General features: G+C 39.0%; 2 protein-coding genes across 4 annotated transcripts in view; both read right to left on the reverse strand.

Annotated features, from left to right (window-relative positions):
• Positions 1 to 3,117: 3,117 nt before the first annotated feature.
• VCPKMT (valosin containing protein lysine methyltransferase) lies at positions 3,118 to 9,120 on the reverse strand. 3 transcript variants are annotated; one of them, NR_198912.1, is made up of 6 exons: positions 8,834 to 9,120; positions 8,638 to 8,737; positions 8,383 to 8,455; positions 7,463 to 7,582; positions 6,371 to 6,475; positions 3,118 to 4,229 (listed from the first exon to the last, which is right to left on the reverse strand). NR_198912.1 is itself a non-coding variant. In NM_001435211.1 (6 exons), the coding sequence occupies exons 1-6, from the start codon at positions 9,097 to 9,099 to the stop codon at positions 4,215 to 4,217; spliced, it is 690 nt and encodes a 229-aa protein (NP_001422140.1). In that variant the 5' UTR covers positions 9,100 to 9,120; the 3' UTR covers positions 3,118 to 4,214. The 3 variants fall into 3 exon arrangements, 2 of the variants coding, with proteins under 2 accessions (NP_001422140.1, XP_005211768.1); NM_001435211.1 differs by having other exon boundaries at positions 8,627 to 8,737; XM_005211711.4 differs by lacking the exon at positions 8,383 to 8,455.
• Positions 9,121 to 9,740: 620 nt separating this feature from the next.
• Positions 9,741 to 12,799, reverse strand: part of SOS2 (SOS Ras/Rho guanine nucleotide exchange factor 2) — a 105,644-nt gene continuing 102,585 nt past the window's right edge. The window contains exon 23 of the mRNA XM_024997980.2: positions 9,741 to 11,455. Coding sequence (XP_024853748.1) covers positions 10,946 to 11,455 — 510 coding nt within the window. The 3' untranslated portion in view covers positions 9,741 to 10,945. The remainder of the gene's footprint in view (positions 11,456 to 12,799) is intronic.

Here is a 12,799-nt window from a genome sequence, read left to right on the forward strand (position 1 = left end):
GCAACGCCATCTACAGGGAACCTTAGGAACAACAGTCATATTTCTATGATCCACACTATTTTTTTAAATATTTTATTTATTTATTGGACATGCAGCATGTGGGATCTTAGTTCCCTAACCAGGGATTGAACCCATGCCCCCTCCATTGGAAGCTCAGAGTCTTAACCACTGGGACCACCAGGGAAGTCCCCCACACTTTTCTTTGGGGGCTTCCCTGGTGGCTCAGTAAAGAATTTGCGTGCAGTGCAGGAGACCTGGGTTTGATCCTGGGGTCGGGAAGATCCTCTGGAGGAGGAAATGGCAACCCACTCCAGTATTCTTGCCTAGAGAATCCCATGGATGAGAAGCCTGGGGGCTACAGTCCATGGGGTCACAAAGAGTCAGACACAACTGAGCGACCAACACTTTCACACTTTTCTTTAAATAAACACAGTTGTCTGTACTCTGAATTGACATCATTTAACAAGGAAACTAGCCACACTGTGTAAAAAGTCCCACTAAAAATCATTGTGGATTGTTAATACTTCTTAATAACTAAACTTTACTTCCAAATTCACCAAACATGACCCATGGACCCTAGGTTATGAATTGCAGCAGATTAAGATTTAAAACTATGTAACCTTAAAGACCTTGAAAGTTATAGTCTATACAGAGAGGAAATAAGTCATTGGAGGCTACACCTGTAATAATTTTCTTTTCCTAGCTCTTGAATCCTCCCCCCTCCTTTTCTCGGGGTGGCTACCCTGTGCTGCATGTGAGATCTTAAGCTCCCCTGCAGTGGAAGTGGAGTCTGAACCACTGGACCTTCAGGGAAGTCCCTCCCCTTTATTCTTGAGGAGTATCACCTTTACCTTCCTAGCCAAACTTTCTAAATTTTCACATATTTAGTTCCTAAAACTCAGCCCGGTTTATTTTAAAACATCCTATTTCATAGAAGATTCCACATCAGGTTCAAAACTCTTTCCTCCCTTTATATAGATCTAATCATGGTTTGTTTTCATGTATCTCTTTCCTTTGATCTCTTCTTGGGAAGTAGCTGCTAGAAGAGGCTTCTTCATTGCAGTAATTCTCAATCTAGGCTAAACATTAAAACCATCCAGAGCACTTTAACAAATTAAACTCTGGTTTAATTGGACTGGGATGGAGACTAAACACAGTTTTTGTTTGCTTTTAATCTTCCAAGTACAGCTAGTCTGAGAAGCACTGCCTTACTGGGTGGCTGGGTGGGGTGTGTGGCTCTCTAACTGGCTATAGCTGCACTGCAGTAAGTGGCTTATAGGTTTCATTGTGCACAGTGGCAAGCCCCACTTGGGCTAATTCCTGAGCAGTTCCTCTTGGCCCTGGAAGTCCCTTGAGATTTGAGCGTTGTCTATATTCTGTCTAACTCCCAGATAATGGCATCACACCTCACTCGTCTGCTGCACCTGCCTTTTAACCACCCCATGTTGCTGCAGAAGTCCTAATGCCTTCAACTCATGTATCAACTCTCAACTGCCTGAGATCCATCTTTAACGCCTCTCTGCCTGACAGTCTCCACACCACCTCTCCAAAATTTCCATGCTCTGGAATTAAACAGATATATTCATCTGCAGGATAAAGACAAATCCAACCAGGTGGGAAAATGCTAGTCTACCCTTCTTGGAGGCATCCTGGATCTTGAATTCCTCCCCAGGTCTCCCTCCTGTGGCTTCTGAGTACAGATACGCTCTGTTCCCTCTCTCATGAGAGCTCAAAGGACTAAATCCCTTTCCTCAACATTGCACTTCCTCCAAAAGAAGGCCTCTCCCAGGTCTCCCCAGCTGTGTGTAGAAGGTAGTTAGTGAGAGAGCTTGCTACATGACCTGGCAACCCTCAGGAAGCCCGGCAGTGCTTACTACTCACTATGGTTCTCTGATCTTGAACATGGTGATTGGTACCTTTTAAACTCTGCTTTGGCCTTATTCCAGAATAAGAAAAACAATCTCACTTCACTTTCTGTTACAAAGTAGTTAATCCTGTAGTCAGTACCTTATATCAGTTCCTCAGAAACAGATGGTAATGAATGTATGATGGTGGTTTAGTCTTTAAGTCCTGTCTGACTCTTGTGACCCCATGGACTGTAACCCACCAGGCTCCTCTGTCCATGGGATTTTCTAGGTAAGAACACTGGAGTGGATTGCCATTTCCTTGACTTATTAAGGTGATAAGAAAGAAAGGGAGTGGAAATAGGACATGAAAGAAGAAGTAAAGGGGTGATTCTGACAAAGCTGCCAAGAGGCTGATCTCATCCCAACCCCTCCAGGAAGTTTTGGTGTAAGGTCCCCTGTCGGAAGTAAAGGAACTGGGCTTTCATTACAGGAATGTCAAGGAGGACTTCAGCTGAACATCCACAGCTACTGTATTTTAGAAGTACAGTCTTAAGGGGAGGAGGGTGAAAGGGACCTGAGGAATTGGAGTGGACTACTAGGGCTGGTCATTGTTAATAAACTCATTTCTACAAGTTTTATATTGTTACGAAACAAGCCAGAAAGTGATCATTTGTTCTAAGACTTCACTAATAAAACACCTGGTATTATCTGTAACTAGAAAAATACCATACACTTAAGTTACACTAGCTGCTTTACACTAGCTGCTTCGTAAGCTGATTAATGAAATGCTAAGAGCAGTTTCAGAGAAGGCAGTGGCACCCCACTCCAGTACTCTTGCCTGGAAAATCCCATGGATGGAGGAGCCTGGTAGGCTGCAGTCCATGGGGTCACTAAGAGTCGGACACGACTGAGAGACTTCACTTTGACTTTTCACTTTCGTGCACTGGAGAAGGACATGGCACCCCACTCCAGTGTTCTTGCCTGGAGAATCTCAGGGACGGGGGAGCCTGGTGGGCTGCCATCTATAGGGTCGCACAGAGTCGGACATGACTGAAACGACTTAGCAGCAGCAGCAAGAGCAGTTTGGGGAAAAAAACAAACAGCAGAACAAAAGTTAAAGACTGAAGAAAGCCTGAAGGAAAAAAATTTTCTCTTGATGTTAATCTTTAATTTCTCTAGGGCTGCTTTTGCTCTTTCTGGAAAGCAGTCACCTGCTTTAAACATTTATTTTCTCTAAAGCTATTTCTGAAACATTCTCAAAGTCACAGGATCTCAAAAACAATGTTTATTTTAACACATAAAATGTGCCACCTAGCACCAATGCCTGTTAAGTACCAGCGTTCCATCTGGTTACTATTACGCTTTGGAACCAGTGTGACTGGGAAGTCCTGACAGATCAGTCTGCGAACAGATGATTATCATAACATAAAACAGAGACCACACAGAAAAAAAATCATTTGGTAAATGTACACAGAAGTACACTTGTAGTATTTTAAATAGCTTCCTGTTTCATATAAACAAGTGATCACCAGTGAATTTAGCCACATTTTCCTGGAAGCTACACAGGAGGAAGAGTGCACAAGACACATAAATGCACGAGCCTGAGGCTGGGCCTTTCATTCTCACTCCATCCTCAAATAAAAAATTTTTACCAGGATCTTTCCCTCCCTTGCACTCTGACTTCTTTCTTCTTTACTAACCAACCACGGTATAACTTATTATGTAATTCACAGGGTAAATTATACTATAATCAGTACGGTAAAGGAAAAGCACAGAACTTTGGTCACAAAACAGTCTTTTCATTTTTTTTCCCCCAAGTAAAAGAACACAAATATTAAAGTTGTCTGAAAAACAATGAAGTGGAAGATACTTAAAATAAAGCCCATTTTTAAATGTTAAAACCCTCTCTTAAACTTATCTTGATGACAAATTAAAATTTACTGATTTGAATTTAAACATTATTAAAGAGTAACTGATACCTCTCTTTAGAAACTGGGTCAACTTATCTCTATTTTCCTGAAAACATGCCAAGCCAACCATGCTACTTCATTATTTTTGGCAGACTTTAGGCTAACCTCAGTACCTATTTTTATTGGAGGAGTGACTGCCACAATGTTTCTTTTAAGCAGAACTTGATGTGGAGCTAAAAGTAAACTAAGTTGGATTTCAGGCCCATTGGCAGGTAGGCAGTCAGTCAAGTCATTTTTCATATTGCAGGCAGCCGGTGGTGGTTGTCTATAGATCGGATCCCTAAAGACATGCTGAAAAAATCTGTGAACACAATCTTCCCATGCTGTATTCACATGCTTCATTCACGTTATTAGCTTACCCACGTTGGTAGAGGCTTGGGTAAGATGACTAAAGATTTCATGATGGGAATTTCTACAAGAAAAAAAAATGAAACCTTAAAAGACTGATTTCTTATTATATATTAAATATTTACTGGGTATTTAATACTAGGTATTATGCTTGCTGACAGCTAAATGCAATTCAAATGAATAGCTATATATAATGCTTGGAGATGGTCTTCGTTAATGCCTAAAGTACAAGCAACCAAAGAAAGAACAGATATACTAGACATCATCAAAATTAAAAACCTCTGTGTTTCAAAGGACATACTATTAAGAAAAGGACAACCCACAGAATGGGAAGAAAATATTTGGAAGTCATAAATCTCATATGAGTCTGGTGTCCAGGATATATGAAGAATGTTTACAACTCAACAGTGAAGACAACTCAATTTTAAAACCGGCAAAGGGTTTCTACAAATATGTAAAAAGGCCAATAAGTACACAAAAAAAGATACTCAACATCATTAGTCATTAGGGAAATAAAAACCACAAAGTGATTACCACTTCATACCTACTGAGATGACTACAATAAAAAAGATTAACAACAATAAATGTTAAGGAGGATATGGAGAAACTGGAAAATGCAGACAGTGCTGGTGAGAAAGGAAAATAGCATAGCAGCTTTGGAATAGTTTGGCAAGTCCTCAAAAAGCTAAACAAAGAGTTCCTGTGTGCCCTAGCAATTCCACGATGGGTATACACACCCTCAAGAGATGAAACACGCCACACAATAGTTTCACATGAATATTCACAACAGGATCATTCATTAGAGCCCAAAGTGGAAACTACGGAAATGCTCATCAACTGATGAACGCAGATAAGGTGTGGCATATCCATACAAAGGACTACTATTCAAGTGTAAAAGAAGTGAAGTGCTGATGCACTCTTGAAAACACTGCTGAATGAAAGAAGCCAGACAGAAGAAGCACACATCATGTGATTCCATCTGTATGGAACGTTCAGAATGGGCAAATCCAGAGATACAGACTGGTGGTTGCTAGGGGTTGGGGAAGGCAGGAAAAAGGTGTAACTGCTAAAAGGTATGGGGTTCCTTTTGGGGGTAATGAAAATGTTTAAAATTAAAACGTGGTGATGGTTGTCCAATTAGGTAAATATACTAAAAATGGCTTAAGTGTAAACTTTATTGTATATAAATTATATCAAGTTAAAAAAACAAATGACTCTCTGCCCACCCCCCAAAAAAAGCCTTTATATTTAGGAAATACAAAATTTTTAAGCCTCAAAAAAAACAAAAACAAAAAAACCTACTTTTAAAACTATACAACAGCTTTGGCTAAAACTGGATCCTTTAAGGCATAAAACATTTTTAATTCATTGTTTTATCTCTAGAACCATGCCACATAATAGTTGACCTGAATTACTAATCCCACTGCTCTTCTTTCTTTGTAGTTCCAACACCTACTCCTGATTCCAAAAAATGCACATTATCGGCTTTTGGCTAGAATGCACATAAATCAAAAAACTTCACCACAAATCCAAAGGAAAGATAAAAGAAACAAATGGAACTAAATCACGTTTAGCACCCTCAATTCATAAAAGTGATCTTGTTCTTGCCTTATACCAGTCACATACACACAAGGTGCTGGGGTACAAAGGTAGATGGGACACAATTCTTCCCTTCTACACATTCAAATACGAGACACTGCATAAAATGTACTTATTATAATGGGTAAAGGAAGCAATCTAAAAGGGGAACATAAAGATTCTATTTAATTGAGTGCATTTTTCTTTATTGGACAGACCAAAAAATAAAAACATACAACTATGTTATAGTTGGACTAGTTAAAAAAAAAAAAAAACTTGAATGGTTGGAGAGAGTTCACAAAGGTCAGAACTGGCATTTGAAAACCTCTAAGAGATAACAGAAATTTATAAATAGCTAAGTTACTTGTCTGAGGTAATGCCCAATTATAAAGCTATATAATTTACAGCTAGAAATGACCTTTACAAAAAAAAGTCTGCCTTTTAGAGAAAACACCGGAGGCCCGATAAGTTAGGCAATCTTAACACTGAGCATTAGTGCCCTGGTTCTGTTAATCATTATAGCCATTTCCCCACATGAAAATTAATATCTACATCATACTCAAGCTCAGAGACAGTGTCCAGCTAGTGAAATCACTTCAGAGAATGATAAGGCAAACATGTATTTACCGAGTTTTTCTTTCTGATGTATAAAATGTGAATATCTTCACTTCGATATTCTTCATCATGTTTTTCCAAAGGAATTTTTTCAAAGTCAAAGTCTAGTTGAAGGAGCTATAAATTTAAAAAAGATGCAATTCAAATTCAATAATATGAACTATCCGTTGCTGACAGAAATCAGAATGGTGGTTACCTTTGGAGTACTGACTGGGAGGGGTATATGAAAAGTTGAGCTAAGCACTTGATATATATGCATTTGATATGTTTTAACTCAACTGAAAACTGATTAATGATATCAAATTTTCAAGTATACACTATTTCAGAAGTTCATTAAAGTTCTTCACAGTCAAGAAAAACATAAAAGTAAAAAACCATTTCACCATATATCTGAGGCAGAGTCATGAAGAGTCACTTTACCCAAAGTAACCCTTTCAGAAGATAAAACTGAAGAGCCATAAAGATGTTTCCTTAAGAGGAACCACTTGTCATATGATGGATCTTTACCCGTAAGAAGCATTTGGGTGACCACTGGAGGAAGATGGGGGAAAGACAAATGGGATTCTAAGTACTACTTCTGCAGCTTCCTGTGGGTCATTAATTCTTGCAAAAGGAAAAAAAAAAGAAAAAGAACAACTTCAAAATAGGTACGATACATTGGCCAAAGCTACCACAAAAATACAGTGGAAAATACTGAAATGAAAACATATCATGTTTCAACACATCACATATCATGTTTCTATGATGTATTCTCCAAAAAATATATACATCATTAATATGTTCCTAAAAGCCAGCAACTTGTCTGATAAACACTGAAAACTTTCTCAGAAAAGACAAGGGTGTCACATTATTATTTTACATGGCTTTACACATACTAGATCAACAAATCAGAAAAGAAAAATAAAGGATCAGAACAGGGGTACTGGGGCGGGGGAGGCTGGCAGCAGTTGTTAGAATGGTGTGCTCTAAAGAATTCTCTCCTTGGGTTCATACAAGCAGAATGTTTTCCCTACTCAAAATTACCACAATATACTGAAACACAAAGTCACACATAGCCTCTCTGAAGGGTAATCCCTACAAATGCAGATCTAATAGAGTACTCACCTCAAAATATTTTTTCTCGATTTCTGGATTTTTTCCCATTGTTCGCTGTTCATAACAACATATAATACAAGTCTCAGACCCACTGAGATCTTTTAGGGTTTTCAACAGTGGCTCCAAAGACTGTTCAAAAAGGAATATGATTTTTGTTAATGACTTTTAAAAACACATTTGTTTACTATAAAAGGGGGTAGGGGAGGCAGAGGAGATAATTATAACTCCCTTACAATTCACACATCTTTGAATCAATCCAACCCAGTAAACACAGTTAACAACTCTGTAACTAATGATTGGTAAACTCTTAACTAATCAACCATTGTATTAATTTCAGCTTCCAAGAATGGATTCAAGTGATTGCATTTTGGAGTACCCATGGGTAAAAATGGAATTGACAGCATTCTTAAAGCTTACTCTAACAATATTTAAACAATCAACAATTTACTTATGAAAGTAGGTCCAACTTTAACTTGAATATAAGTTGGTTCAATGTTCATTATTGTAAAAAAATGATTGATGCTTACACTATACAAACTGATATTCTAAAAGAAAAAAAATTCTATAAATATAATAAATCTTGCCCCCAAACAATGAATCCTTTAGGATGCAACTCACAGCTAACTTAAAAAAAAAAAAAAAAAGAAATCTTAACCTTTTACAGGAGATTCAGAATAAAAAATCCTTTAAAAATTTTACGGAGGCCTCCTAAAATGCACGTAACACTTTTCTCAATAAGGTTCAGGGACCTCTATGTTAATCATGAGTACATATACGTAGTTCCTGGTGACCTTTCTCTTTGTTCATCAACTATGGAACATATATCCTGCATTCAGAGATGTTAAAATGCTAAGTAATGCGTGCTCCAGAATCCTCGAAATACAGTTTAAGTCTTCTAAAGGAAGAGATTCCACTCATGAAATACTCACCTCTTCGTAGTATATGCAGTCAGCCATCAGTATATAGTCTGGCGGAGAAGGAAAGTCTTCTAATTCTTCCCCCCTTAAAAACGTCAACCACATATTTTAAACTGTTGCTTTACTAATTTAAAATAGTCTTGTTTTATAAAAAGACCCAGAAATCTCCACTCGTATTAATCATGCTTTCAGTGAAACGCGATTTAAAGCAAACTACAAATTGTTATCTTAAAACAAGCTGAAAGGCCATACAAACCATTTCAGTACCTTGGCTTGAACAGAACCAGTGACAAGATGCTTGTTCATATTAATATTCATCTTCAGCAAGTCTTGCAATTCCTCAAGATCGGTGACTATAACATCTGCCCTATAAAATAACGTTGATTTACGTGTAGGCGAAAGAGTGGGAAGCCAGTAATCGGGGTTCCCGAACAAAGCGGCGTACCCTCCCGCCAGGTCTTACCCGAGAGTAGCGGCCATGAGCCCCACAGCCCCGGTGCCTGAGCCCAGCTCTAGCACCGACCGCCGGCTCAGCGCGTGGGCCCCATCGCCGGAAAATCCGGGCGTTTCCAGGTATTTAGAAAGGACAATGGCAGCGTCCCAAACAACACAACCCACGCCGCCGGAGCCATACTGCTGCAGTCGTAACACCGTGCCATCTCGCTTCTCCAAAACTCGCACAAAGTTCCGCAGTGGATCCTCCCCAGAGGACTCCAAAGAAGCCGCCATCGCTGCCCGGCAACAAGAGGCGTCGCACGCAGCGACGTCACATTCACGCGCACTATTCCAGGCCCCGCCTTGCCAGGGCCCCGGCGCGTCCCGGTGGCGGAGTTGGGGCTACGGCGCGTGCGCGAAGCCACAAAGCCCGGAAGGCAGCGTTCTTCCAGCACTGCCCAACGGTGGGCCAAGGCACCCCTACGCGCGAAACCGTCTCATTCTCCCCTAAATTACAAGTGTGGCTTAACGAACGGGCAGTTTAAATCACTTTTCCAGACAACGCCAACCTGAGCGTTTTTACCTGGCTGGAGACTGATAAAGTTGTTTTTTTTTTTTTTTAATTACTGGCTTTAAATCAAGGCAGCTTCCAAGATACTACCGAGGGTGGCTATAGTCTGCTTATCTCGAGTTCCTAATAGGCTCCTAAATTTTCATCTCAAATGCATAAAACGGTTGCAGGAAGCTTGTGATCGCGTTTAACGGTGAAGACAGTTTCCCCTCTTCCCTCTAAAGTTTACATCACTTAAATTCTTTGGGATTATGGAATTTAAACTGCACAAAATAACTGAAAATAATGTGTGTATATGTATTACTTGTACAGAATTCGACAGTCTTACCCCCTTGTTTCTTATAATGAAAACACATTTTAAAAGTCTTTTAAAAATTAAGACTGGGGTGATTTATTAATCTTGTTAGGAACTCTGATACAAAGCACAGTAAAAGGCCACAGACCAGTAAATAAACAATGTGGCTTTTGGCTACTTTACAACTGCTGCTAGCACTAAGAGCAAAACACGCTTTTTCATCACTTTGAACAGAGGAGTACAAATGGCAAATAAAAGTTTTAATCACTTCTCTGATTAAAAAGTTTAATAAAGCTTTAACTGCTGGTTTAAATATTACCAATCTAAAAAAATACTTTAAAAAATTTTAGTTAACACGAGATTTATAGAGAAAGTTACTTGGTTTTGAAGGCAATGCAGTTGGTTCCTATGCCATAAGAAAATTATCCTCCGGATTTATGAATTAGTAAAGTAGCAGATTGTATTATAGGCCTTGAGTCACATAAATTTATATAGGTTATTAGCATTATTTTTAAATATACAATATAAACAAAACTGTACATATATGGCATATTAACTTTGTTTTCCAAAACAATAGGCAACTCGTTAGCTAAAGACACCATAGTCCGCAAAAACAAAAAGGCACATCTGTACAAGATATATGCCCTTTTTCCCTCTATAACTGAGTTAGGTAGTCTTTACATTTTGACAACATAATAAACACAGTGCATTCTATTATTTTCATTCTATTTTTCACTTTTGTCTTCAGCAGCAAATTCTGGCATTTAAGACATGGCATTGAAGAGTTTAAGAATAGTGGGTGTTATTCACAATTTTCGGTAAAAACTAGATGTGAAAACAAAGATGGTCAAAGAAGCTTAAAAATCAGTATCACCACACACCCCCTATATGTGTGTAAATTCACTGCCTTAAATAGTCATCTGTTACTCAAATTTGAAAAATTCCACAAATGCACTATCCCCTTTCAGTGCAATCAATTTCACTTTAAACCATATTTTAGCAGAGTCTACAGTGCAAATATAAATTCCTTATACTGGCCTTTTGGCAGCACTGAGGATCCAAGACAAGGCAATGCTACTGATCACCTGAGGATAATGGTAAATGACTTCTGTATTTTTATTTTTCCAATTCTGAAAAGCTTATTTGATCAGTAGCATTTTTGTAAGAGCATTATTTTTTTTAAAGTACTAAAATACTATGCCTTTTTTGAATAAATTAAAAAAAAGAAACTTTACAAATATCATTCCAGTGTCAATGACTACATATGGCTAGGGTCATTGAGGAGTTTCTGCATTTTCTAACAAAGGCAGTCTATACACTGGGGGGTGTGAAAGCTCCCGTTTGTAAGTCTTTGGTGGCAGTTTTGGTAGATGAGGGCTTGAATTCTGCCTTGGTGGAACAGGGGGAGCTTGAGGATGAGCAAGATTATTTTGACTAGAACTGAGCACATAGCATCGACGAGGTACCCTTGGAGAGGGTGTGCTAGGAGGAGTGTTCGGAGAATTTGGACACGTACTAACGTCTCTGAACCAGTCTGGATCTCTGTGAAGATGTCCCAGTGGAGGTGGCTGAAGGGTAAACGGACAGTTTATAAAGTGTTCTGGAGGCCGAAGTGGAACCGGTGGAGGGGTATCAGGAAGAGGGTCTCTCGGCGGCGGTGGAGGTGGACTGTGCAGAGGCCCGTCAAATGGACCAGCGGGAGCAGGAACTCTGGGTTTTACCTTTGGAGGAGGAGGTTGTCTTGGTGGAATAGCAGGGGGGTCATCATCAGATTTCATAGTTCCCTCAAAAACAAAAAAATTAAATTATACCTCTGTTCTCTTGAAACATCTATAAGAAAAACTTTTAAAGACTAAAAAATTCTTATGTGTTAAGTTAAATCCAGAGACACAAAATAGGTTAATCTGGTTTAATGATCAGATTTATGAATAAATTACTCCCAGTTTCACTCAGGGCTCAGTTTAATATTTTTATATATGAGATGTTTTAACTGAAATCTTATAAAGCCTCAGATTATCTTGCTTTGTAGATACAGTTTATAAATTTATGCATTTTAATTATAATAATGGGCAAGTAAGTAAAAAGAATATTTAGTTTTGTAGACATGAATGCTGAAGCTGAAGTTCCAATACTTTGGCCACCTGATGGATAAGAAGAGCTGACTCACTAGAAAACACCATGATGCTAGGAAAGAATGAGGGCAAGAAAAGGGGGCAGCAAAGGATGAGATGGTTGGATGGCATCACCGACTAAATGGACAGGAGTTTGAGCAAACTCCGGGAGATAATGAAGGACAGGGAAGCCTGGTGTGATGCAGTCCATGGGGTCTCAAAGAGGCGGACATGACTTAGTGAATGAACAACAAGACATGAAAGAACATGATGTCAAGAGGTCTTAATATCCATCTTCTGCTTTTTGGCCATTTACTTCTACTATCCCCAGTGAACTTCAGAGTGGTGGTTCTCCAAAGTTTGACCCAGGATCAGCAGCATCAGCACTATTGAAAGTGAAAGTGTTAGTTGCTCAGTTGAGTCTGACTCTTTGTGACCCCATGGGGTGCAGCCTGCCAGGCTCCCCATTCCATGGAATTCTCCAGGCAAGTATACTGGAGTAGGTAGCCATTCCCTTCTCCAGGGATCTTCCTGACCCAAGGATTGAAACCGGGTCTCCTGCATTTCAGGCAGATTCTTTACCGTCTGAGCCACCAGGGAAGCCTTAATAGGGATTTGTTATAAATGAAAATTCTTGGGCCCTGCCCCAGACCAACTGAATCAGAAATTCTGGCCATCTGGTTTTAACAAACCTTTCAGATGCATCTGATGCAGCCTGAAGTTTGAGAAGCACCAGCTGAAAGTTTGGAGAATGCTTTGAATACTACAGTTTTTCCCATCTCTACCCAAAAGAAAATGTACTTCTGAGTATCTATGAATCTGCCCAGCCTCTTTTTTTTTTTTTTAAGAAAAAGTATTATGAGGATTAAACAATTATTTAAGGTATATTCTAAATAAAACAACCTAAGTATTTAAAAAACATAAACGGTAACCAAATTATAATTGACAGACTCTTTTTAAGAATAAGCACTGTTTTGAAGATTCACAACTTTGAATAAGTTGAGGCAAACCCAAGTC

This window comes from Bos taurus, chromosome 10 (genome assembly GCF_002263795.3).
Source record: "Bos taurus isolate L1 Dominette 01449 registration number 42190680 breed Hereford chromosome 10, ARS-UCD2.0, whole genome shotgun sequence".
Taxonomy (NCBI): domain Eukaryota; kingdom Metazoa; phylum Chordata; class Mammalia; order Artiodactyla; family Bovidae; genus Bos; species Bos taurus.

Excerpts from the sequence above, each read along its gene's own strand:
- VCPKMT (NM_001435211.1), bottom strand. The coding sequence starts at position 9,099 with ATGGCGGCTTCTTTGGAGTCCTCTGGGGAGGATCCACTGCGGAACTTT. Across the intron at positions 8,456-8,626 it reads CAAGCCAAGGTACTGAAATG|GGGGGAAGAATTAGAAGACT; the intron begins GTTTGTATGGCC and ends GACGTTTTTAAG. Across the intron at positions 6,476-7,462 it reads TCGAGAAAAAATATTTTGAG|CTCCTTCAACTAGACTTTGA; the intron begins GTGAGTACTCTA and ends TTAAATTTATAG.